Below are 25,808 nucleotides of genomic sequence, written 5' to 3' on the forward strand. Positions count from 1 at the left end.
GATGATCTATGCTCTTATCTAGATAAGTCAAATGTTGACTTCTATTGTAAACGTACTATCTCTCTCTCTCTGTGTTGAACTATTGAAGAACATATAAAAATAATTGATCAAGGGTTTCCCCACATTGGGGTTTGTCCCTGGCTAGCACCACATCTTGTATCCTCTTGTCTTGGCTTGTTTTCTGCGATTTATGTTTATGTTCTATCTGTAGTTTACTTTAACGTTGATGTGATTGCTAATCTAAAAAAGATATTGAGCTAACTGGGAAAATTGAAATAAATTGCTCTAAGCATAGAACATACCTAAAATTAACAACTCAAGATCTACTTCAATAAAATAAAAATCTCTACACGATTTAAAAGATATTGTTACATCCACAAGGGATTGGGCTACACAATGAAAAAGAAGACTAGGGGTTCAACAAAAAACCCTCAACCGCTTCTAGATCTAAAGTGATCCTCCAACCCACAAAATAAACACAAGCTAACTTGCATAAATTAATCCCAAAAGGAAAAAGAAGCTAAAAAGTTAGAGATCAAATAGTGTAGAGCATTAAGCAGAAATAAAATTAAACAATATTACCATAAAGTAGAAGAATCACACCATAGAGAATTTACCCCCAAAGTGTTTCTTTATTACTCGGAAAAATATTCAATAAAGAATTTCTGCAAAGCTTCGCTACCCTGTAGCTCAAGAAGTACATGATACAAAATGAGGAGCCAAAGGCTCTATTTATAGAAAATTTCTCAACTCCAAGTGGGAAAGTCTTGATCCCTGTTGTTACTTAGATTGTACATGCACAATGCGACAACAACTCAGGTCGGGGGCTATCACTTTGATCCCCGACCTCTCTATTTTAGTTGTCTCCCAACAATAGGCTATGGGGGGTAGTCCCTATGAAATGTGAAAATGCAAGACTTATTGGCAACCAACAAGTCCATGAGACGCAATTGAATGGCCTAGTCACTTAGTTGAATTTAGTAAGTTAAAAGATTAGATTTGATTTAATTGAGAAGACCAGTGCCTTATGGAGTCAACTATTTGCTTTACATCGATAAATACCAAATGACCGGATGAACAATCGTTGCTTAGATGCTTTGCTATCCTATATGAAGTGCAAGTCCTACAAACCTAGGTGTGATGCAAGAAATCTTGGTTTATTTTAATTATATGCCTAGCTAAATGTATCCCTTAATCCTCAGTTCTTTTGAGGCTAGTCTCTAAAGTAGGTTGTAGAAAGAAGTCAAGGGAAAGCAAGCAAAGGCTTGGTTAACGATACCTCCCCTTGAAATCTAACATACCCGATGCAGATGGCGTTGCAGAGACTGTGTCTCTGACGGCTGCAAGGTCATTGTTTTAACCACTAGAGAGGGTCTAGTGTTCGCAACTTGTTGACCTAAGAAGTGTCAGAAGTAATTGTTGAACCAATGATGATGAGGTTGCTACAAATTACCATAGTACTGACGATGGAGATGTTGAACCGTGAAGAAACTTTATGAGAAATTCTTCGGCGTAAATCATAGGATAAATCATTTGTCGACGCGTTTCGAACCAACAAGTGTGGTTCATCGTCAGGACAAGTTGAAGAAACAGATCCAGCTTAGCATGTTAAATAGTCTGAGCAGAGATTCCAACGGCTATCTTGACTAACGGCTAATTTTGACTTGAGGACCAGAGTCAAGATTTAATTGAAATTAGTTAAATTATGTGAATAAATAAAAATATAAAATAATTTAAAATTGTTAAAGGTTAGTTAGAAAGTTATTAAAAAATTAAAATTAGCTTTTTAAATGGGACTTAAATAATAAGTATATATATATATATAAAAGAAATATATACAAAGGTTAGTTAGAAAAAAAATTGAAATATACATAAAAATAATAATGAATAAAATTTTAATTACGAAAGTAATAAAAGGTAAAAAGATCCCGGATGCGGGTGTTTGTACGAGTGGCAGCGAGGAGCCACATGTATGACATGTGCTGCCTCGAGTTCATCCGGGAAATTCATTGCCTCTCGCCGCCGAGGAGTTAAGAGAGGAGACGCGATAGCAGAGCATTCAATGCTGCGTAAGGTGAAATGGGGAGGCTGCAGAAAGCAGTTAAGGAGTTCGGGCTTCGAGAGAATGTCGAGAGGTTTAAGATGGATGAGGGATTGCTGCAGGTCCATGCTCAGAGCGAGGATCACGCAGCTCAGATTCCCGTGGGCAATCTTATCATTCAAGCTACAGCTCTTGTTGATCCAGCCAGCATTCAAGAAGCCACGGGAAGTCGCGAGCTCATATATTCTGTTGTTTGTTGTTTCTGTTCTGGTGAGCTTCGTCTCAGAACTGTGGGGAGAGGACTTATTTCTGTTGGGGGGCGACTCTATCCGGGAAAACCTCCATTTGCCGCTCAGCTTCAAGCCACCGGCATCCCTGCAAATATGGTCAGACCCAGGCAAAGGCTGCTCAGTAGAAGGGGATCTGCTCGAGGAGGTTCTTCTCGCCACCCTGGTGCGGAATCCCACCACCACTGCTGTTGTTGTTACTGCCACAGAAGGGCAGGGGCCACTCCTATCCAGGCAAGTCAACACATGGACATGGGTAATCCCAGTGCTGGACCGCACCCTCTTCCAGCGTTCGGGTCTACCATCTTCACTCTGGGCAGCTCGAGGGACAATTCCCGCATCAATGCACACATCTCGGTTCTATTCACTGAGGATTTTCAGGAAGGTGAAGGCGGTTCGGGCAGCAAGGGGGAGCTCCCAGGCGAACAGCCGGAAAAAGTCGAGAAAGATCCCGCGGAGGTACCTGAACAGGCTCCCAAACGACCTCAGGAGCAGGAGGCGTCGACTTCAAAGAGGGACGCAGGGGAAGAATGGGACGGCTTCCCCGAACACTACGGGTGGTACCGAATTATCGAGGAAAAGCCGGAGGATTAGCGTCCAAAGGCACACTCTGTCACTCTCCACTTTTGTTCAGGTCTGGTATAGGTCTTTCGTTCCTGTCTGTGTCGGGTATAGGGTATATGTCTCTGTTTGTGTCTCTCTAGTTTATATACATGTCTATGTTCGCTCTGGTTATGTCAGTAGGTTTTGTAAGGGCGCTGTCAGTCTTCTAACGCCCCTGCGAGGGTGGGATTTTTGCTACGAAGCCCCTGCGCGGGCGATTTTTGTTTGGTTTGAGAACAATGTTCTGTCTGGAAATGATGCCCCTGCGAGGGCCAATACTGAGATGCGAAATGCTAACCCAACGAGCCACAGTCGGCCTTGGGCAACTTGACTCTTTGACTGTAATGCTTTCATGTACATAATATAATAGAATAGAATAGATTTACCGAGAAAAAAAAATAAAAGGTAAAAAGATTTTATTTCAATTTAAATAAATAAAAAAATTCAAAAAAAAAATAAATAAAAATAAAAAAATAAAATAAAAATAAAATAAAATAATAATAATAATAAATAAATAAACAAACTAAAATAAAAATAAAAATAAATCAATAAATAAATAATAATAATAAATAAATAAATAAAACAAAACAAAATAAAATAAAATTAAGAAAAAAAATAATAAAAAATAAAAAATTATATAATAATAATAATAATAAGAATGGAAATTAAATAAATTAATTAAAGTAAATAAATCAAGTGAGCGAAAAATAAAATAAAATAAAATAAATGAATAAATTAATTAAAATAAATAAAATAAGCGAGCGAAAAATATATATATATATATAAATAAATAAATAATAAAAAATAAATAATAAAAAATTAAATAAATAAAATAAAATAAATAAATAAAGAAATAATAATAATAATAATTGGATAAAACAAGCGAGCGAGGAGGAAGGAAAGAACAAGGCGCCCGGGAAAAACGGCGAAATAAAGGGGAACCAACGAAAGCAAGAAAGGGCAAGACTAGGAAGAAAGGGCCGGGATCCAGCAGCTACTGATCTTCCAATCGTCATCTCTATTGAGATTGCTCGGCCTTCTTTCAATTTCAATAGCTTCTCTGAATTTACAGTGATGGAACTGAGCAACCTTGGCAATAACCTTGGCCTCCTCAATACATACTTGATGCTTGGTCTTTTCGGCATGCTCTGCTAACGCTGAAGACTTGGTTCTTCCATGTCTTAGGTCCGCTGCATGTTCGCTAATCCTTTGATGGATGGAGCGCCCTGTTTCCCCAATATAGGGGGTCCCACAAGAACAGGGGATCAAGTAGACACCCTTCATATCTTTAGGATCAATGGGATCTTTCACTGATCTGAGGGATTTGCGAATAGTGTTGAGGGGCCTGAAGGTTGAGGGAATATCATACTTCTTAAGAATTCGAGCAATCTTGTCAGTGGTTCCTTGTACATAGGGAAGATGGACCCCTAGCCGGCGCTCTTTATGCTCTTTTTTGATTAACGAGCTTTTAGAGGCTTTTAAGAACGCCTTCTGACCCAGGCGCCTACTATAGCCATTCTCCATAAAGACATGAAGGAGATGGGATTTCTCTTTATCGAAGCTCTCCTTATCAGAAATCCTCAGGGCTCGCGTAGCGAGTGTGTTAAGAACACCCAACTTTTGAGCAGGGAAATGATGAGAATCGGCATGAAGATACTGCTCAGTATGCGTTTTTTTCCGGAATACTGAGTGGGAGAGAGAACCATCATTATTCTTCGATATAAGGATATCCAAGAAAGGGAGGCAACCATTGACCTCTTTTTCCATAGTGAACTTAATGGCAGAGGACTGACAGTTGAGGTGGTTGAAGAAGAGATCTAACTCCTTCGAGCCATGGGACCAGATGACATTAGTGTCATCTACATACCTTTTCCACAGCTTGGGAAGGAGACGAGCTGAGGCTAAAGCTCTGGCTTCGAAATCTTCCATAAAAAGATTCGCAACAATAGGGGATAGGGGTGAGCCCATGGCAACACCACAGGTTTGTTCATAGAACTCACCCTCAAAACAGAAGAAAGTGGAAGTGAGACAGATCTCAACAAGATGCGCTGTATCAGGATCTGTTAGGCGATAGATCACTGCCATGGCTTCCTTTATAGGGATACACGTATAAAGGGAGACCACATCAAAGCTCACGAGAATGTCTTCAGGGTCAAGCTTTATGTCCTTAAGCTCTTTAACGAAGGAAGCAGAGTCTTTTGCGAAGGACTTTGTACGGCCAACCAGGGGTTTGAGCTTAAGGGCAAAGAACTTGGCTAGAAGGTAGGTTGGCCCACCAATGGTGTTGACAATAGGCCTCAGGGGGGTCCCTTCTTTATGAATCTTAGGCAGCCCATAAATCCTAGGGGTAATTGGACTGCTTTCAATGAGCTTATGGTGAAGAGAACTCGTAGAGCTACAAGATTTGATGGCAAGAGCCACCGATTTGGAAATCTTCTTAAGAGGGTTCTTGGACAGTTTTTTATAACTGCCACTATTGTGAAGATGATCCAACATCTTCTGGCGGTAATCATCTTTGTTAAGGATGACCGTAGCCCCTCCTTTGTCAGCCCTCAGAACTACAATATCCTTGTTCTGGTTTAAGGACTTAAGGGCGATGAATTCCTCATTGCTGAGGTTCTTCCGAGGGGGCTTAGCCTTTCTTAAGACCACCGCACAATCTTGCCTGATAGTGTCCTTAATCTTATCAGGTAAACCTCTGATCCCAAACTCAACATCACAGATGATATCGTCAACAGGAATCTTCTTAGGGGCTAAGGCGAAATTTAAACCTTTCCCCAAGACTTTAAAAACCGCAGAGGGGAAAACGAAACTAGAGAGGTTAATAACTTTATTATTACCATGAGCAGGAGGGGGAATTATACTAGAATTATTACCATGAGCAGGAGGGGGAATTATTCTAGTATAATTCCCCCCCCTGCTCATGGTAATAACAAAGTTATTAACCTCTCTAGTTTCGTTTTCCCCTTTGCGGTTTTTAAAGTCTTGGGGAAAGGTTTAAATTTCGCCTTAGCCCCTAAGAAGATTCCTGTTGACGATATCATCTGTGATGTTGAGTTTGGGATCAGACGTTTACCTGATAAGATTAAGGACACTATCAGGCAAGATTGTGCGGTGGTCTTAAGAAAGGCTAAGCCCCCTCGGAAGAACCTCAGCAATGAGGAATTCATCGCCCTGAAGTCCTTAAACTAGAACAAGGATATTGTAGTTCTGAGGGCTGACAAAGGAGGGGCTACGATCATCCTTAACAAAGATGATTACCTCCAGAAGATGTTGGATCATCTTCACAATAGTGGTAGTTATAAAAAACTGTCCAAGAACCCTCTTAAGAAGATTTCCAAATCGGTGGCTCTTGCCATCAAATCTTGTAGCTCTACGAGTTCTCTTCACCATAAGCTCATTGAAAGCAGTCCAATTACCCCTAGGATTTATGGGCTGCCTAAGATTCATAAAGAAGGGACCCCCCTGAGGCCTATTGTCAACACCATTGGTGGGCCAACCTACCTTCTAGCCAAGTTCCTTGCCCTTAAGCTCAAACCCCTGGTTGGCCGTACAGAGTCCTTCGTAAAAGACTCTGCTTCCTTCGTTAAAGAGCTTAAGGACATAAAGCTTGACCCTGAAGACATTCTCGTGAGCTTTGATGTGGTCTCCCTTTATACGTGTATCCCTATAAAGGAAGCCATGGCAGTGATCTATCGCCTAACAGATCCTGATACAGCGCATCTTGTTGAGATCTATCTCACTTCCACTTTCTTCTGTTTTGAGGGTGAGTTCTATGAACCAGTGTTTTACGAAACGGCCGTACCGAAACGGAAACGGCCGTTTCGTTCCGGGTTATTAAAAAAAATTTCAAAACGGCCTTTGACCCGGCTCGGTTGACCGGGTCATAGCTGACCCGTCAACCCGGCCGGGTCCCGTCAAAAAACGGCCGAGTCAGTAGGACTCCAGTTAGCAGGGTTTTTTCAGTTATAACAGCATTTTTCCAGTCATTTTATTAGCAGTTATCAGGTTAGTCGGATCAGAGAATTTTCCTGGCCTCGTGATTGCACACAGCAAAGGCAGCTCTTAGAAATAAAAAAAATTATCGAAGGTAGAGCAATTTTGACCCTCATTAGTGAATATCAAAACTTATGGGAACCTTAGCATGAAAAAACTCCTGAAAGAAGTTTCTCAGAATACATTTATCTTATGAAAAGATCAAAGGAGATAGATCTTGGAACTCAAAGATTCTACAACTGAGTCTACAAATAAGATCCAATATGAAGGTGAAAAACGCAAGTCACATTGATAATCATAAGGATGAACTTAAGATCTCTGTAGGTAACTTGGATGCTCCAGAATTAGAGAGGCTCCATCAACATTGCTTCATTTTCTGTTGGTAAGATCAAGAACGCTATTAATTCACCAAGGACTACAGCACAACACACTAAAGGCCATGATGGAGATCATGATTGAGTTATTAACCTGCCAATTAGTTCACAAGTCAACCAGAAGTTGCAGAGAAACCGTGCAACAAAATCTGTTAATGTTGTTTGCTCTCCTTGCAATCAACAATTTGTTAGTTCCATTGTCCTGTCAGAGCTAAGGAAGAAAACCAAATTAACATTGGGGTACAATAACATTGGGGTACAATATCATTCCTATTTCATAAAGCTTAACTCTTTGAATGAAAAATATGTTCAAATTGCACCTTTCGATAGGCAATGGACTATTATTCTTTCCAACAAGCAAAATGATCACTACCAAATTTTAGAGAAGATCCATCTATTCATGACAAAATAACCCTAGTCATGCATCATATTAGCACTAGGTTTGTACCTTTCCAAGAGGTCCAAATGTTTTGATGATCAGTTGACAACTTCATTTAGAAACAGTGAAGGGTTAGGTATTGAGCTATGTTAAAAAAAGAATTATGGCAGGGTGACATAAAGCTTAGAAATAAAATTATGTTTTTTTATAAAAAAAATAAATATTTAATGTATTTTTTACAACGACCGAGTCATTGAAATCGAGCCGGCCGAGTCATTGCCGTTTCCGTTTCCGTTTCCGAGTCGATCCTCGGCCGAGTCCGAATCCGAGTCCGTTTTGTAAAACATTGCTATGAACAAACCTGTGGTGTTGCCATGGGCTCACCCCTACCCCCTATTGTTGCGAATCTTTTTATGGAAGATTTTGAAGCCAGAGCTTTAGCCTCAGCTCGTCTCCTTCCCAAGCTGTGGAAAAGGTATGTAGATGACACTAATGTCATCTGGTCCCATGGCTCGAAAGAGTTAGATCTCTTCTTCAACCACCTCAATTGCCAGTCCTCTACCATGAAGTTCACTATGGAAAAAGAGGTCAATGGTTGCCTCCCTTTCTTGGATATCCTTATATCGAAGAATAATGATGGTTCTCTCTCCCACTCAGTATTCCGGAAAAAAACGCATACTGAGCAGTATCTTCATGCCGATTCTCATCATTTCCCTGCTCAAAAGTTGGGTGTTCTTAACACACTCGCTACGCGAGCCCTGAGGATTTCTGATAAGGAGAGCTTCGATAAAGAGAAATCCCATCTCCTTCATGTCTTTATGGAGAATGGCTATAGTAGGCGCTTGGGTCAGAAGGCGTTCTTAAAAGCCTCTAAAAGCTCGTTAATCAAAAAAGAGCATAAAGAGCGCCGGCTAGGGGTCCATCTTCCCTATGTACAAGGAACCACTGACAAGATTTATCGGATTCTTAAGAAGTATGATATTCCCTCAACCTTCAGGCCCCTCAACACTATTCGCAAATCCCTCAGATCAGTGAAAGATCCCATTGATCCTAAAGATATGAAGGGTGTCTACTTGATCCCCTATTCTTGTGGGACCCCCTATATTGGGGAAACAGGGCGCTCCATCCATCAAAGGATTAGCGAACATGCAGCGGACCTAAGACATGGAAGAACCAAGTCTTCAGCGTTAGCAGAGCATGCGGAAAAGACCAAGCATCAAGTATGTATTGAGGAGGCCAAGGTTATTGCCAAGGTTGCTCAGTTCCATCACTGTAAATTCAGAGAAGCTATTGAAATTGAAAGAAGGCCGAGCAATCTCAATAGAGATGACGGCTGGAAGATCAGTAGCTGCTGGATCCCGGCCCTTTCTTCCTAGTCTTGCCCTTTCTTGCTTTCGTTGGTTCCCCTTTATTTCGTCGTTTTTCCTGGGCGCCTTGTTTTTTCCTTCCTCCTCGCTCGCTTGTTTTATTCAATTATTATTATTTATTTCTTTATTTTTTTATTTTTTTATTTTTTTTTATTTTTTTTTATTATTATTTTTTTTTTCACTCGCTTATTTTATTTATTTTTATTAATTTATTCATTTATTTTATTTTATTTTATTTTATTTTTCGCTCGCTTGATTTATTTACTTTAATTAATTTATTAATTTATTTAATTTCCATTCTTATTATTATTATTATTATTATATAATTTTTTTTATTTTGTTTTATTTTATTTATTTATTTATTATTATTATTTATTTATTGATTTATTTTTATTTTTATTTTAGTTTATTTATTTATTTATTTATTATTATTATTATTATTATTATTATTATTATTTTTATTTTATTTTTTTTTTTTTTTTTTTTTTTTTTTTTTTGAATTTATTTATTTATTTAAATTGAAATAAAATCTTTTTACCTTTTATTACTTTCGTAATTAAAATTTTATTCATTATTATTTTTATGTATATTTCAATTTTTTTTCTAACTAACCTTTGTATATATTTCTTTTATATATATATATATATATATATATTATTTAAGTCCCATTTAAAAAACTAATTTTAATTTTTTAATAACTTTCTAACTAACCTTTAACAATTTTAAATTATTTTATATTTTTATTTATTCACATAATTTAACTAATTTCAATTAAATCTTGACTCTGGTCCTCAAGTCAAAATTAGCCGTTAGTCAAGATAGCCGTTGGAGTCTCTGCTCAGACTATTTAACATGCTAAGCTAGATCTGTTTCTTCAACTTGTCCTGACGATGAACCACACTTGTTGGTTCGAAACGCGTCGACAAATGATTTATCCTGTGATTTACGCCGAAGAATTTCTCATAAACCTGATATGGATCACAGAAGCCTCAATTCAACACGTGAAGAAACTTGTTAATGCCAAGTCTATATTGTCCAAGAGTTGGAAGACTTTGGGTTTGTAAACCCTAGAGAAGACTTGGAGGTTATGACTTACATTGAAGTCTTGGATAAGAAAGCCCTAGGGTTTGTGGGATGAAACCCTAAAGCAAGACCTGGAGTGTTGAATGGAAGTGGAGTTTGTGTGATCAATACTTGGTTTGGCTAGAAATCTCAATGAATGGCTTGTTTATCCTTAGGATGAAGAAACCTAGGCCTTGATGTTGAGGACAAGGATGAGCAGATGGATTTTAGAAAGGCAAGAATCAAGAGGGAGTTGAAAATTCCCTACAAGCCTCTGTAATTCCTTCCTAAATCAAAAGATAAGTACTTCATATCTTTCTCCCTTGATAATTCTTATTTTTTTATGAGCCTCTTGTCCTTGTATCTTTTTCTTAGTTATCATTGCTTCTTCCATGGCCTCCTGAATGAAGTTTGCAGGTACATCTTGAAGGCTTCCAAAGCAATGATTTTGGCAGTAGATGGCAACATCAAGAAGAACAAAGCAAGTCTTGTGACAAGAGGGTTCTCCCAATAAGAGGGGGAAGCAATAGTAGAAGGAACTTCTTACATGACAGAGGTAGAAGCGATCATAAAAGGACTTGCTCATGTGACAGAGGGAGAAGCTAGGACTATCACATGAAGACATGCTTCAGAAGCTAGAAGAACATGGTCAAGCCACTTCATCCGAGACATAATACAAAGGCGAGCACTAGAGCTCTAGTACATATCCACAAATGAGTAGACTATGAACAATGACGAGCTTAGTTTGATGTTAAATGTCTCCCTCGTTGGAAGGGAATGATGAGGTCTTTGCAGGATTGGGCTAACCATATCCTGAAGCCATAAAGGACTTTGGTTGGGTCATAAAGGACTTTGACCAATGGGAGATGAATACATTCACCTTTAAAAGCCATAAGGACTTGGCTAGGTCATAAAGGACTTTGACCAGAAAGGTGAATGACCCAAGGCAATTACAAGGGAGAGTATAGGATACATTCACCTCTGAAACCAGAAGGACTTGGCTAGGTCGACTAGAGGTGAATGTCCCAAAAAAATTATAGGATTGGATAGATCTTCTCTTTAGAAGACAGAAAGACTTGGCTATCAAAAGGACTCGACTATGTCAACCAAAGGAGATAAGAAGTAATTTACCTTTAAACCCAAAAGGACTTAGCTAGGTCATAAAAGACTTTGACTAGAAAGGTGAATGGTCCAAAGGAAAATTCTCTCTAGAAGCTAATAAGATTTGCATGCCTAGGCTAGGTCATGACCAAAGGAGACTGATATATTTGCCTAAAGAGCCATAACGGACTTTGGCAAACCCTAGATATATGAGTTACATTTCCCACTCCAAGATGGAGTTATCTATAGACATGCATCAATATGGCAAGCTCATAAACTCTTCTTAAGGAAGGAGAAATTTCAGCTAAAGAAAAATGTGTTGCGACCAAGGAGAATACATACCTCACTAAGAGGCAGCGTTGATTTTTGTAGCATTGGGAGGTATTCCTACAGGGAAAGAGGCTTTCTAAGTCGAACTAGAAAAGTTATGGAAATTAAAATAAAATAAATTTTATCTTTGGGTTTCATGTAGGCTCAAAACAGACAAGTCAGCCCCACCATGAAAGGGTGTGTCCCTTGGGGTAAATTTCAGCTAAAAAAATCTATTGCAACCAAGGAGTTTGCATCCCTCGCTAAGAGGGAGTGTTGATTTTTGTAGCATCGGAAGGTATTCTCGCATGCCAAAAGGCCTCGTAAGTCAACCTAGAAAAATTATGGAACTTAAAATAAAATAAATTTTATTTTTGGCTTTCATGTAGGCTCAAAAGGGACAAGTTGGCCACACCATGAAATGGTGTGTCCCTTGGGATAAATGCACCCATTCGACTTGTATATATACCAATGAAACAGGAATCATTGAGTATGCCGAGTAATCGCGATTATAACTCTGCTCGCTAACCAAAAGAGGCAACTCAAAACTCTGCAAGACAAACTCGCGTTGACTGAGTTTGACTCGTGGTCAACACGAGTTTGACTCGTGAGTCTCGGAGTTTGCCGATTACGTCTGATTTATTACCGATTGATTTGTGGTGAAAACTCTGCGGGCACGACTTTAATAATTTAATTATAGGTTTGCGAGCATGATTTATAGTTTTAGGTTAACCATTATATGTGTCCGTTGATTTGATTTTGGGTTTGCCCACTCCGTTGTCACAATCACAAACAAAGCCGCAGAGGCCGACACAGTCCGCTGAAGCCAACACAAACACAGCCGCAAACGCTGAGACTCACAGCGATTTGTTTTTGTTTTACGGTTTATAGTGTACACTGTCGCGACTCAGTCTGCAACGCATAGTCACGACTCATGACTCAGTCCCGGAGATAGCAGTCCACAGAAACACAACCGACGTCGGTTCACAAATATAGCAAAAGGACGTGAATACGTACCCAGGCCGCAGGCAGACTATAGCAGTGCGTGGGCGGGTGGAAAACCGGCTTAGGCAGCAGATTGTGGCTGTATTTAAATTTTAAACGTAGTCGGTTGAAGCTAGATCCTTCTCCTGGAAACATAACCTATGATGCTCTGTATAAACTCAGCATTGTTGTAACAGCTTCGCCACTTTGCCCAATAGAATGGAGATCATAACAGCAAAAGACATCTACACAATCGGTTTTATTGAAGCCAGTGAAAAAACCAAGACATACCCCCTACGTCAGGATATATCGTTACATGTTGTCACTGTGTTTTCAATGTTCACATATCTCAGCAGTGAACTGTTCGCTCACTGTGTTCACGATATCTCAGTCGTTGCCGCTGTCCATCAAGATTCAAGATGACTCCAAGAATGAGGAAGACTCCAGCTGTTGTTCACCGGGACGACTCCAACTGTTGTATGACAAATTTGTATTTTAAAGTTTACTGCTCTGACAAATTTTTATTTTACAGTTTACTAGAATACAAGCAATTTTAAATTTTTTATTGTCTTTTACTGTTACAGGAGCCAAATTAAACAGAAGGCACGACTCCAAATCTTAACAGAAGACACAATTTAAACCAGTGTTGAGAAAATCGTGATTTAATCAGTCGATGTTATCGCCTGATTTTTATAAAGTTTTTTTTTTAGAAAAAATTGCTGAAAAATCGCGATTCGAACAGAAGAAATCGTGGGGCACCGGGACATCGCGTTTTATAAGCGATTTGATGAGTTTTATTTCTCATTTTTAGCAGACAGCGAACTTGTTTGAGCGCTGAGGAGGAGAGGAGGGCGTCTACTGGGGAAGAGAAGGAGAAAAGCGGAAGATCTTAGCATCCCAAACAAGAGAACTTCGTGTTTGGACCAAATTTCTTCGGCAAACCGTGGTTTCCAAGTATGGGCACCAAATTGGCCATTTTGTTTTTTTTTTTTTTCTTGTTTTTGCTTGGGTTTCTATAAGCCATTGATTATCAATGATTTTATAGTGGATTTAACGGTGTTTTTTTTCATTTTTGTTGCATAGAGTGGAGAGGGTTCATTTTAGTCAAAAATGCAAAACTTGATTGTTAGATTTATTAGTTTAATTTTTTCTTGTGCTCTATTTTTTTGCATCATTTTTTATTGGGTTTGAATGTGCATTTTTTCTATTATTGTTGGATTGAGTTGAGGGTTTTTTTTTTGTCAAAAATTCAATGTGTTGTGTCATGTATGTAAAAAGAAAAAATTATTTTTTTTAACTTGCAATTCTTATTGTGCCATAGGTTCAACTTCAAACTTCATCTTACATTAAAACTCAAGAGTTCAACCAAGTTACAAACATGGCAAGGAAATTGGACCCTCTATGGGAATTTGGTAAACCTAATGGAGGGTTTGATGAATCAAACTTGTCTTGCAAGATGTGTGGGCATCATATGTCAGGGGGGTTTATAGATTGAAGTATCACCTTGCACAAATCCCTGGACATGAGGTAGGGCCTTGCAGCAATACAAATGCGGAAATCATCCAAAGAGCCATCAGATCATTGGAAGAATTAAAACAAGACAAAGTGACCAAAGCATATCTGAAGAAGCAACTAGCAGGGAGAGTGTTAGGAGGTGAATATGAAAGTGGCACTGGTTCTACTTTAGCATCAATGTCTACAGCCAACCCTGTAGCTACCTCATCATTTTTTGTTCCTAGAACCACGGTTTGTTCACAACCATCTATCACTTCAATGCTTAAAAAAAAGGAGAAAGAACAAGCTAACAAGTTGTTGGGCAAGTTTCTCCTTTGGAGTGATATTCCTTTCAGCGTTGCAAGGAATAATCCAATTTTCCAGCCTGTTGTTGATGCTATTGCAATTGTTGGCCCAAGGTACAAAATCTCTTCTTATGATGACTTTAGAGGTTGCATTTTTCAAGATGAAAAGATTGAGTGCACCAAAAGATTGGAGGAGTTAGAGCATCATGGGCACAAACAAGATGCACTCTGATGTCAGATGGTTGGACCGACCAAAATGGGAGAACCCTTATAAATTTCTTGGTTAATTGTCTCAAGGGGACAATGTTTATGAAATCTGTTGATGCATTTTCACATATCAAAGATGCAAAATTATTATGTGATTTGCTGGATGTGTTTATTTTGGAGGTGGGTGCAGAACATGTTGTCCAAGTCATAACGGACAATGCTGCAAACTATGTTGTTGCTAGAAAGATGCTTATGGAGAGGCATCCTACTTTATTTTGGACACCTTGTGCTGCACATTGTATTAATTTGATGTTAAAGGACATAGGAAAAATTTCCTTTGTCAAAGATATTGTTGACTCATCAAAAAGCATTACAAAATTTATATATAATCATGCATCTATGCTTAGCTTGATGAAAAAATTCACCAACAAGGAGTTGGTGCGCCCCGCCATTACACGGTTTGCCAGCAGTTTCATATCTCTTCAATCCCTCTTGAATTCTATGTGGGATGTGAAGAGAATGTTTCTTTCAGATGAGTGGTGTGCTTTGACATTTAGCCGCAAACTAGAGGGAGAGGCCATATGCAGATTAGTTTCATACCAAGAAAACTTCTGGGTGGGAGTGCAGGAGGTGTGCAGTGTTACTGAACCTTTGGTAAAGGTTCTTCGATTAGTTGATGGTGAGACACCTGCAATGGGCTATTTGTATGAGGCCATGGACAGGGCCAAAGAATCTATTCGGGCCTACTATACTATGATGATAAAGGAGATGAGGGGTTTCAGAACAACTCCTCCTATGGGAAGTGATTGATGAACGATGGAACAACACACTCCATCATCCCATTCATGCTGCAGGGATCTACCTGAACCCCGCATTTTCTTACCCATGTGGGTTCTTATTTGATGCTGAGATCATGGATGGATTCTTAACCTGTGTTCAAAGGATGGTGCGATCTCCAGCAAAACGTGCAGAAATCTCCAAAGAAATGGAGATATACAGGATGGCAGGTGGCACATTTAGCTTTGAGATGGTTGTGGTTGATAGGAAGACTAAAATGCCAGATATTTTTTAGTTTGTTTGAAATTTCATTGTCTCTTCAAGTTCATAACTTCATACTTTGCTTCAACTTTCAAATTTCATTTTTTTTCTTATGTTTATCTTATTTGTAATTTTGATGTAGATCCATGGTGGACTCGCTATGGTGCCAAAGTACCCCATCTGCAAAAGCTTACCATTCGAATCCTCAGCCAAACATGTAGTTCCTCAGGATGCGAGCGCAACTGGAGTGTATTTGAAAAAATACACAACAAGAAGCGCAACAGGTTAAACTTAAAACTTAAAAATTAATTTTTTGAATTCATTAAATAATATTTTTTTATAATTATTATTTTATGATCTTTGTACAGGTCGGAGTCAAAACGACTTAATGACATGGTCTACGTCTACTACAATCTTCGATTGGCTGAGGCAACTTGAGAGGATACTTGATATGGAGGCCATCTCATTGGATGGGATTGACACCACTACTGCATGGAGGGTTGAGGCCGAGAGGCCTCCCATGGAGACTGTCGTTGATTGGTTAGAGCAGGAGGTAGTGGAAGACGTAGAGGGGGAGGAGGAGGAGGTGACACCACCTACCCAAGCTACCCCTGCCACCAATAGAAGGCGTGGTCTACCTCCTGTAGCTCCTAGTTGTTCAGCTTCTAGAGCACAGAAAAGTCGACTGTCAACTCCATCGGCATCTACATCTAGAGGGAAAGGGAAAGCTATTGCATTTTCTCGCAAGAGGGGCAGAGAAAATCAGTAGTATTAGTTATTTGGTTCATTTCATTGTATATGACATTATGACTCATGATATGAGATACCTTGTTATATTTTTTGTTGATATTTTGAGGCTGAGTTGGGACTCAGGAGTCAGGACTTACTATTCAGGACATGATTCACTATTATGTGTGATGTAGCACTAGAAATGATATTACACATCTTATATATTAGTTCTTTTATGATATTTATGTGTCAATGTATTTATTTTATGTTTTAGATGCTTTAGATATTAAAAAAATTGAAAAAAATGAATATATTTGTATTTTACGATTTTTTCCCAATTTTTATCGATTTTTTCCCGATTTTTATCAATTTTTTCCCAATTTTTACAGTTTTTCCCCTCGCCGATTTAATCCCGATCGCAATTTTCGCAACATTGATTTAAACACAAGTCCAAAACAACAACAATGTTGAGGGAGAAGGACTTTGCTTGGGCTTATTGTGACAAGATTCCCGGAGACCCCAAGCTCGTTTGTAAATTTTGCAAAGCAAAATGTAGTGGAGGCATTTATAGATTCAAGTACCACCTTGCACAAATACCCGGCCATGATATAGGTCTCTGCAACAAGGTTGATGAAAATGTCAAACACCAAGCAACCTTGGCCATTGATATGTTGAGACAGCATAATGCCAAGAAAGCAAAGCAGAAAAAAGAAATAGGAACTCCTGGAGTTGACGATTTTTCTTCCACTACCCCCATGTCATTTCCCTCTGTTGAATCCTCAATGATGTTCCCAAGTTTCCCACACATGCCTCCAAGTCCAACTCAAACTCAAGGACTAATGGGTCCTCCTACATTCAACACTGGAGGTGGAAACATAAACACCTTTTTCGCTCCCCACACTAAACCCAGTTCCCAACCTACCTTGGATGCCACTGGTTGCAAAAAAAATATCCATAATCAAGCAAGGAAGGTCATTGCTAACTTTTGGTATTATTCTGACATGCCTTTCCATTGTGCCAGAAGTCCTTATTGGCAAGCTATGATTGATGCAATTGTTGTTGCAGGTCCAGGGTTCAAAGCCTCTTTATCAGAGAACCTTAGGACAAATTTGTTGTTAGAGAGTGTTGAAGATGTCATGCTTGCACTATCCGAGTTTCGTTCATCATGGGTAGAAACAGGGTGCACCATCATGAGTGATGGATGGATAGATCAGAGGAATAGAACTTTAATAAATTTCCTTGTACCTTGTCTAGCAGGAACAATGTTTCTCAAATCAGTGGATGCCTCAGAGAAGGTTAAGACAGCCTAGCTTATTGTGAAATAATAGAAGAAGTCATTCAAGAAGTGGGAGAAGAACATGTTGTACAAATTGTCACCAACAATGCAGCTAATTATATGGTTGTTGGTAGACTTTTTGAGATTAGGCACCCCACTATTTTTTGGACCCCTTGTGCTACCCATTGCATAGATTTAATGCTTGAGGACATTGGTAAGCTTCATTGGATACATGAGGTTGTGGAGAAGGCAAAATCCATAACCAAATACCTATACAACCACACTATTGTACTAAACACTATGAGAAAATACACTAAAGGTAAGGAAATTGTTCGACCTGCAGTGACTAGGTTTGCAACAAATTTTGTATCTTTGCAATCTGTGGTTGAGCAAAAGATATATCTGAAGAGGACGTTCATGGGACCTGAGTGGATGGCATCTAAACATTCCAAGGCCCTGGAAGGCATTGAAATTGTTGCACTTGTGTTTAATGACGATTTCTGGAAAGATGCCGAAGAGATTATTGTTGTGACAGAGTCCCTTGTTAGAGTTCTCAGGTACTTCAAGTCTTCAAGTCTTTTAACTTTTTCATTTTTGAAATTTCATTTCAAGCTTCTTTTTATTTTCAATGTTTCATATTTCTTTAAATTTGAAAGCTTGAACTTTCAAGATGATTGATGGTGACAAACCTGCTATGGGTTACATTTAAGAGGCGATGGATCTCGCAAAGGAGGCCATCAAAAGAAGATATGGGGATGAGGAGGCAAAGTATATGCCTCTTTGTGACATGATTGATGCTCGTTGGGAAAGGCAATTGCATTCCCCCATACATGTTGTTGGGTACTTCTTAAACCCACAATATTTTTATGATAAAGCAAATTTAATGAGGATGGGGAGGTTGGCAGAGGACTTATGACATGCATGGAAAGGTGCTTCCCTGATCCAGATTTTCAAAGTCGTGTCTTTTCCCAACTACAAGATTATAGGGCGTCAACTAAATTATTTGCCTATACCAGTGCTATACGAGAAAGAACTAAGATGTTGCCAAGTATCCTTTGAGGCTTGGAGGCTTCATCAATCCATTAAATTTGTTTAAAGTTTAAACTTTATTTTGTATGTTAAATGTTTTATCAAATTCTGTTGTCCTTTTAAGTTTTTACTATTTACTATTTAGTACTTTTACTCACAAACCCTTGCCACTTGCTAGGTCTTTGGTGGCAAAACTTTGGTAGTGATATGCCAAATTTGAAGAGATTCGCCATTCGAATCTTAAACCAAGCATGCAGTGCTTCGGGTTGTGAGTACAACTGGAGCATGTTTGAGAAAATACATTCTAAGAAGCGCAACCGATTGACACAAAAGCGCTTAAATGACCTTGTATTTGTCCATTACAATCTATGACTTCGCAACAAGCAAATACTAGGTGAGAGATTGAATTTGAAGGTTTCATAATCTGATTTGCACTTTAAAGTTTAAACTTTAAACTTTAAAGTTCAAAGTCAAACTTTAATTCACATTTCAATGTCTCATGATAATGACAGGTTTGGATCATTCACCAATCGACCTTGAAGAGATAGATCTGCAAACTACAAATGCAGCAGATTGGGTCCAATTAGAGGAGGCTCCTCTTTTTAGCCTACATGACTTGGACAACTTTGAGAGTCAAGCAAGCGAAGGAGTGGGAGGAATCGCTTCTAGTTCTCACTCTTAAGAGTCTTAGACTCTTAGTTACTGAATTTTTTTATTAGTATGCAGTTTTTTGTAAACTTTTAGAAGCAAATGCTTCTGGTTCTATGTAGTCACTGGTTAGGAGTCAGGACTCAGTACTTTGGATCATGTTTGGACTCATAACATATATGAGAGACTTATTCATTTATGATATGTTGGACATCTATTGATATTATGCATTGCTTGAACATGGCTTTATTGAATATCAATGAAAAATGTTCTTTTTAATTCAATATATGTGTATATTTTTATTTATTGAATTCACTCATTTTTTCCTGATTTTTTCCTGAGCCGATTAAAACTCTTCGCTCTTTTGCCTCGCCGATTTATTGTCGATTCCAAGTCTGATAACATTGCTATATACACATGATGTGACACTTCATTTGACTCACTCACTTATCATCTCTCTGATATAGAAGATACTCATGGGAGCAGAAAAAGGATGAGATGGCCAAAGTTATTGAAGAACTCCTAGCAAGATCACTTCACACATTGACCTTAGAACATCTATCATAAGTGACCTCTCTCCTACCGGGACTCCTCACATTGGTGAAAATCCATAAATAGCAGGGGATTTTGGCTATGGTGACAGTGGGCCACCACCCCATTTTTGCTTTTTGGTCTAGTTTATCCCTTGTAGGGTTTCCCTCTCCAAGGCCTGCTAGATTTTGTGGCAACAGGAACTACATAAAAACCAGCTGCAAGAATGATGCAAACTAAGAAGAGGATCTTGAGATCAGCAGCAAAAGCATAGTCAACTCTAGGCATGGGGCACATGTGGCCAATTCTAGGTTAATCCAGAGTTTCTCTGTGCCATTATCTGGATAACAACTTCACTTTTTTCCAATGTTGCGAACATCGACATCAGGGTAAAAACGGGAAGGGTCCAGAAAACCAAAAAATCGGGAAAATCGGGAGAAATCGGCAAATATCAGTAAAATTAAGATACCATAAAAATATTCGTAAAAATCGGCAAACATCAGCTAGGGCAAAAAATCATGATTTCAAGATAAAATCGGGATGTTATCGAGATGTTCGCAACACTGATTTTTTCTACTTTTTGTCATAATTTGTATTCAATCTTTTTAATTCTATGAAACGTAGCAGTGAATGCACTCCCATAGACCAGCTGGCCTCACAGGCGGTTTAATAAAATCTATCAATCTATCTCTTTCACAAACACAATCTACAGGTACTAAACAGTGATAACATGTGCTAAGTGTCAAAAGGTCAAAAAATTAGATAATTTATCAAATTTATCAGTAACTCTTTTCCATTACAAGAATCTATTATTTCATCACTAAGATTGAAGAGATTTTTGCAGACTTCTTTTTTTGAGGGGTGGAGTAGTGACTAGAGGGGAGGTGGTTGGGGAGAATTTTTGCATAATTTTAAATTTTAATTAGTTATTGTAAAGATTCTAAGATGAAACTACTAACCTGTTCACATTCTTTTCGTGTAAAGCAGTAGACAATTCCAGACTCCTTGTTTTGGTAAGATCCACGTATAAAATTTGCTATATCATCGATGACTGCCATGGCATTTGAAGACTTCTCACGGACCTGCAAAGGATAAATGTGAATCAGCTTCTCAGATCCTAGCCTTTAGGCTATCCTTCAGTATATGCAATTAGGTAATGCAGTTACCATTTTAAAGTTGACTTCAGTAAGAACACTAGAGCAATAGCCAGAAAACACATACCTCATAAAAAAGGTTTGGCCTGTTCACACTACTCACAAATGTAACACACCTGGAAACTTGCAACATCTCTTTCAAATCTGTCTGAACCCGTTGAGTGGCAGTAGCCTTTGAGGGCATTGCAAAGACAGTACAAAATAAGTCCTAACTATGTCTGTCCACAAACCTAAGAAAGTATGAAATACAAAAACTTAAATTGCAACTTACCGTTAATGCAATCATTGGCACCTTCGGAAATTGAGTCTTCAAAATACTAAGCTTTTTATAATCAGGGCGAAAATCATGTCCCCATTGGCTACAGCAATGTGCCTCCTGTACATTGAAATTTAAATTAGAAAAGTTACAGCAAAGGCCAACCAGCAAGGTTTCTAATTTATAAATGAGATTCCATAAAAACTGATCTGAAATCTTGAAATTTTGAGGACCAGAAGCATATCTAGTTTTGACATTGATGAATCTAACAAAAACAGCCCTAAATACATTAAAATCAATAATCTGATGCATCCTCCTTTCTGTTACATGGTCATTTACCATCAGACAACACTCATTTTGCATCTAGGTGTCTGTAGACATGATTATCAATAATGGCTTAGTTATGCCATCAATAACAAAACCATCTTCCCAGAATATAAAAAATAATCACAGGTATCTATTGAAATTTCACACGAAACAAGGCCATCTTATATTTCATCTATCTATTTGATATTTTGAGAATAAGGACAGTAATTGGTGATTTGTTTTCAGCACAAATCTACTAGTCTCATTAAATTGTATTTTGCGTCAAAGTTTCACTCTGCCTTAATTAGTTTATCCAAAAGGTAGTGATGGCAATTATTAGAAATAACATTTTGATAATTATCTTTATTTCTGTCCCATTTGCAAGGATGCTCACTATTATGGCACACACAAACACAGAATTTGAATTTTATTACATTGTCAACAAGGTCAACTGACATGTAAGATGGAAAAGCTTACAACAGACACAGTATCCCAAGATACGAAGAAAAATGTAAGGACGCTCTATCCATATTGAAGTTACCAGACTCAGAATCAGCAAAAACTCAGTGAGGCAAAAGAGCAATGAGTTCAAATCAGATTGAGAATAAAGTAGCTTAAACAAGTCAAAAAAAATGAGAGAAAACACACTAAAACTGGGTATTATAGACCACCTGGTGCAATCTGTACTTAATCCATGACTTAAACTCGCGATACATACTAAACTCACAAGTTTGACTCATGTTCACCAAGTCAAACCTGGTCAACACGAGTTTGACTTGAGTTGATTAAGTCAAACTTGGAGAACACAACTTTGAATGACCCTAAGTAGAATGAGATCATTTGGAGGCCCATCCGATCCAAACTCACTGAATCGCCCTCTAAATGCAAATCTGGTAACTATGATCCATATGTGGTACATAGAAGTTTTGGGTTACTAATTTACATTTGACCTTCTCTCCACCAGTAGATATCCTAATGCAGTTGGACTCTCTTGCAATAAATTGTCTCTGAAGTGCATCACCCTTGAGCCTCTTTTGATCATGTCCTCTACACAGTGTTCTCAAAATGCTCCCCCTATGTTGGATGTAATTTTCTGGTCATATAAGTTGACCTTGTCTTATGTGTTCATGTAAGGAATGAGTCGACCTTGTATCATCCAAACACTAATGAATATTTTATGACAGTTGCATTGACTCGTGCCACACCCAGTTAAGATAGTTGTATTCAGTCAGTTGGTAATAGGAAGACTTGACGACAGCAGTTAGGTTCGACAAATCATTGTCATAAGTGGTCTGTCAAAATGATAGCAGTTATGACTCATGGGTCGGCGATTCAGCAAGTTGTCATCCTAATGGCAGCAGTTGTTAGTCACCAAGTGGTCTCTCTTAATAACGATAGTGTTAGTGCTTATGTGGAGTCTCCTATTTCTAAGAAAAATGATGATGGATGGGAGTTTCCAGAATCAAATGGTATTGGCTCATATGGATTAGACAGGACTATTCTGCAATACTCTATGTAGTGTCTAGATGTCGAACATTAATGGAGGTGATGGAGTACAATGTGCTCAACATAAGAAACGAACTTCACTAAATGAGTAGGACTGAGCATGGACATGTGAATGATGTCACATTGACTGTATGGTGTGTTGTAACGTTTAATGGAAGATTGTTGGCAATAAACATTAAGGATCTAACAGTGAATTGTCTCCCAACACTCAGATTCCCACTATAAATTGGAATTCTCATGTCTGATATCAGTGAATTACTTTATTTACATGTACTACACAAATGCATGTGACTGGACACATTTCACTTAAGACAGTCAAAGTGCTTTGTCACTGAGAGAGACTATGGCTTTGTTACTGTTCACCGTTAACACCACCCATGGTTGTTTCTCTCTCTTCTTTGTTCGAAACACTAAGGGGGGGGTGAATCAGTATTTCTTTTCAATTGTTACTTTTATCAGTTAGATCACTAATATTTAGAACACATAATGAACAATAAGAATAAATGCTTTTATTAATTTCTTCTTTACAATAAATCAAGTATAATATATGTAGGGCTGCAACCCTAGATCAAGACACCGATCTTCAATTCCCTAGCCTCCAACCTGTATTCTGCCAAGCACCGACTTGGACTTCCCAAGGCTCCAACCTTGTCACTTTGAGGCACCAACCTCTAGGGCTCCAACCCCATCTCTGGTACAGGCACCAACCTGGTCTCTTGACGACTCTTATCCTCTAGGGCTCCAACCCTATCTTCCAAGGCACCAACCTTGTCTCTTTGAGGCTCCAACCTCTTGGGCTCCAACCCTTAGCTTTACTTCATCAAGATATGTTTGGTTATACTTCGCAGCTCCCAATGTCTTCTTCAACGAGCCCTATCAATCTTCAGCTACGCCTTCACTTAGTCTCCACGTCTCACCATCAATAACAACCTTGTTCTTCACATGAAAGTGCCACCACTGCTCTTCATGTTACCCAAACAAAACTTCTTCAAGGTCACCTCGTGAGGGTTTCAATGCATCATGGTATTCAATGATCTCCACAAATCTTCAATATGCCGCTTCACAAAGTTCTCCAACTCTGCCCTATTATGTTCTCAAGAGAAGACTTGAACAAGCTCTATTTGTCCAATCCCAATAAATCAACACTTTGACCATGACAACTATGACAAATTCGACCACGACAGCTTCAACCACGGCAACTACGGCAGCTTCGACCATGGTGACCATGAAACTACGGCAGCTTCGACCACGGCAACTACGACAACTTCTACCACGGCAACTACAACAGCTTCGACCAAGATTTTATGCCCAAACAGAATTATCCTTTTTTTTCATTCTAAACAATAGTCTCCTTGTTCTCCTCGACCTTCTGTCTTCTTCTATACTTCGTATCTTTGAATTCTTGCCCAAATTGCTGATCAAAATGAAGTGTTTAGATGTCTATTTATAGAGATTTCGTTTATAACTGAAGGGACATGTCTATTTGAAGTGAGGCGGACTTGTATGACTGAGTGTAGGTCGGCTCACTACTAAGAATAATTTCCTTAACTTAAAAATTCAATATCTCATAAACTATTGGCAATTTCGGGGCAAATAAAGGCTCATTAGAAAGAGGGAAAAATCCTCTTTAAGATGGTCTAGGATCCATTTTTAAAGGATGCCTCCAAGGTGTCCAAAATAATTTTTCCTTGTGACTGTCCTTAAATTTTATGCATAAAATGTTTGGGGCAGCATGAGGAATGTTAGGGATAGCGTGGCTTCTTCATTCTTTGGCTTCTTCATTGTTATCAATGTCATCATAGGATCATAGAGTCATTATGTAAGAGTGCAACATCGATGTAGCATGATGCATGAACAATGTCATCATATACTAGTGTAGTCATAGTGCAACATCATTAGGAAAACTCAAAAATAATCTTCCAACCATCAAATGATCTCCAACCATGTTATCAAGACCTCATCAAGTGCCATCATCAATTGTGGTCATTCATCAAGAATATCACATCATCAAATGTAGTCCTCCATATGTCATCAAGAGCTTCTAAATACTTGGCACTTGGCACTTCTTAAGGCTTCTTCATTAGTGACTTGCATATTAAATCGTGACATTCTTATCAAACAAGAGTTACAACATCATCATCTGGAACCATGCATCCATTGTCTTCAACCTTATCATCTCATTCTAGGGTTTCATGATATTCATTAGGCATATCAAGAATATTTGCCATCTCGGCCAATGCCATATTGACATCAATGACAACATTGATTAACAATCTCCCCCTTTGTCATTGATGGCAATATTTTTGCCCTTCCAACATTCTCTCCCCCTTTGACATCAATGGAAAACGGGGTGCCCAAGTACTCCCCATGTAGATCTTCTTCTTTTCATCATATTTTCTTTATCAATAGTAGTTCTTCATAGGTATGTTACTCCCCCTGTCATGGTGCTCTTTCTTCTGGAAATGTGGTCCATGATAGATGTGCTTAAATTCCTTCATGTGATGAACCAACTCCCCCTCATGAAAGATTACCTGCTAGTGATCAAGTGGAAGAGATCTTCAATAATAATCCATCGGATGAATAAGGATTATATTCTTCAAGGAGTGTTCCTGAGAGATGATCTATCAAAGAATGATTGTCCATATAGCTCATCAAGGATTTCATAAGACCCATTCATGGATAGCTTCTGCAAGAATGCTTAATCATCATGAGCTCCCCCTAACTGTATGCATGGTCTTCCTTTTGGCAGAGTCTCCCCATCAAATACTTGGAATATCAAGGATGACTTCATCAAGTCAACAACATGTGTTGTTGGCTAGAGTGTTC

General features: G+C 38.6%; 1 protein-coding gene across 1 annotated transcript in view; it reads right to left on the reverse strand.

Moving 5' to 3' along the window:
* Positions 1-25,808, reverse strand: part of RECQL2 (RECQ helicase L2) — a 280,758-nt gene that overhangs the window by 175,566 nt on the left and 79,384 nt on the right. Inside the window, exons 5-7 of the mRNA XM_089454855.1 lie at positions 21,186-21,290; positions 20,982-21,086; positions 20,720-20,842 (exon numbers count right to left, since the gene is read on the reverse strand). Coding sequence (XP_089310981.1) covers positions 20,720-20,842; positions 20,982-21,086; positions 21,186-21,290 — 333 coding nt within the window. The remainder of the gene's footprint in view (positions 1-20,719; positions 20,843-20,981; positions 21,087-21,185; positions 21,291-25,808) is intronic.

The sequence above is a fragment of the Pinus tabuliformis genome, chromosome 7, assembly GCF_031772625.1.
Source record: "Pinus tabuliformis cultivar Carrire ecotype Pingquan chromosome 7, CPIR1, whole genome shotgun sequence".
NCBI classification, from domain to species: Eukaryota; Viridiplantae; Streptophyta; class Pinopsida; order Pinales; family Pinaceae; genus Pinus; species Pinus tabuliformis.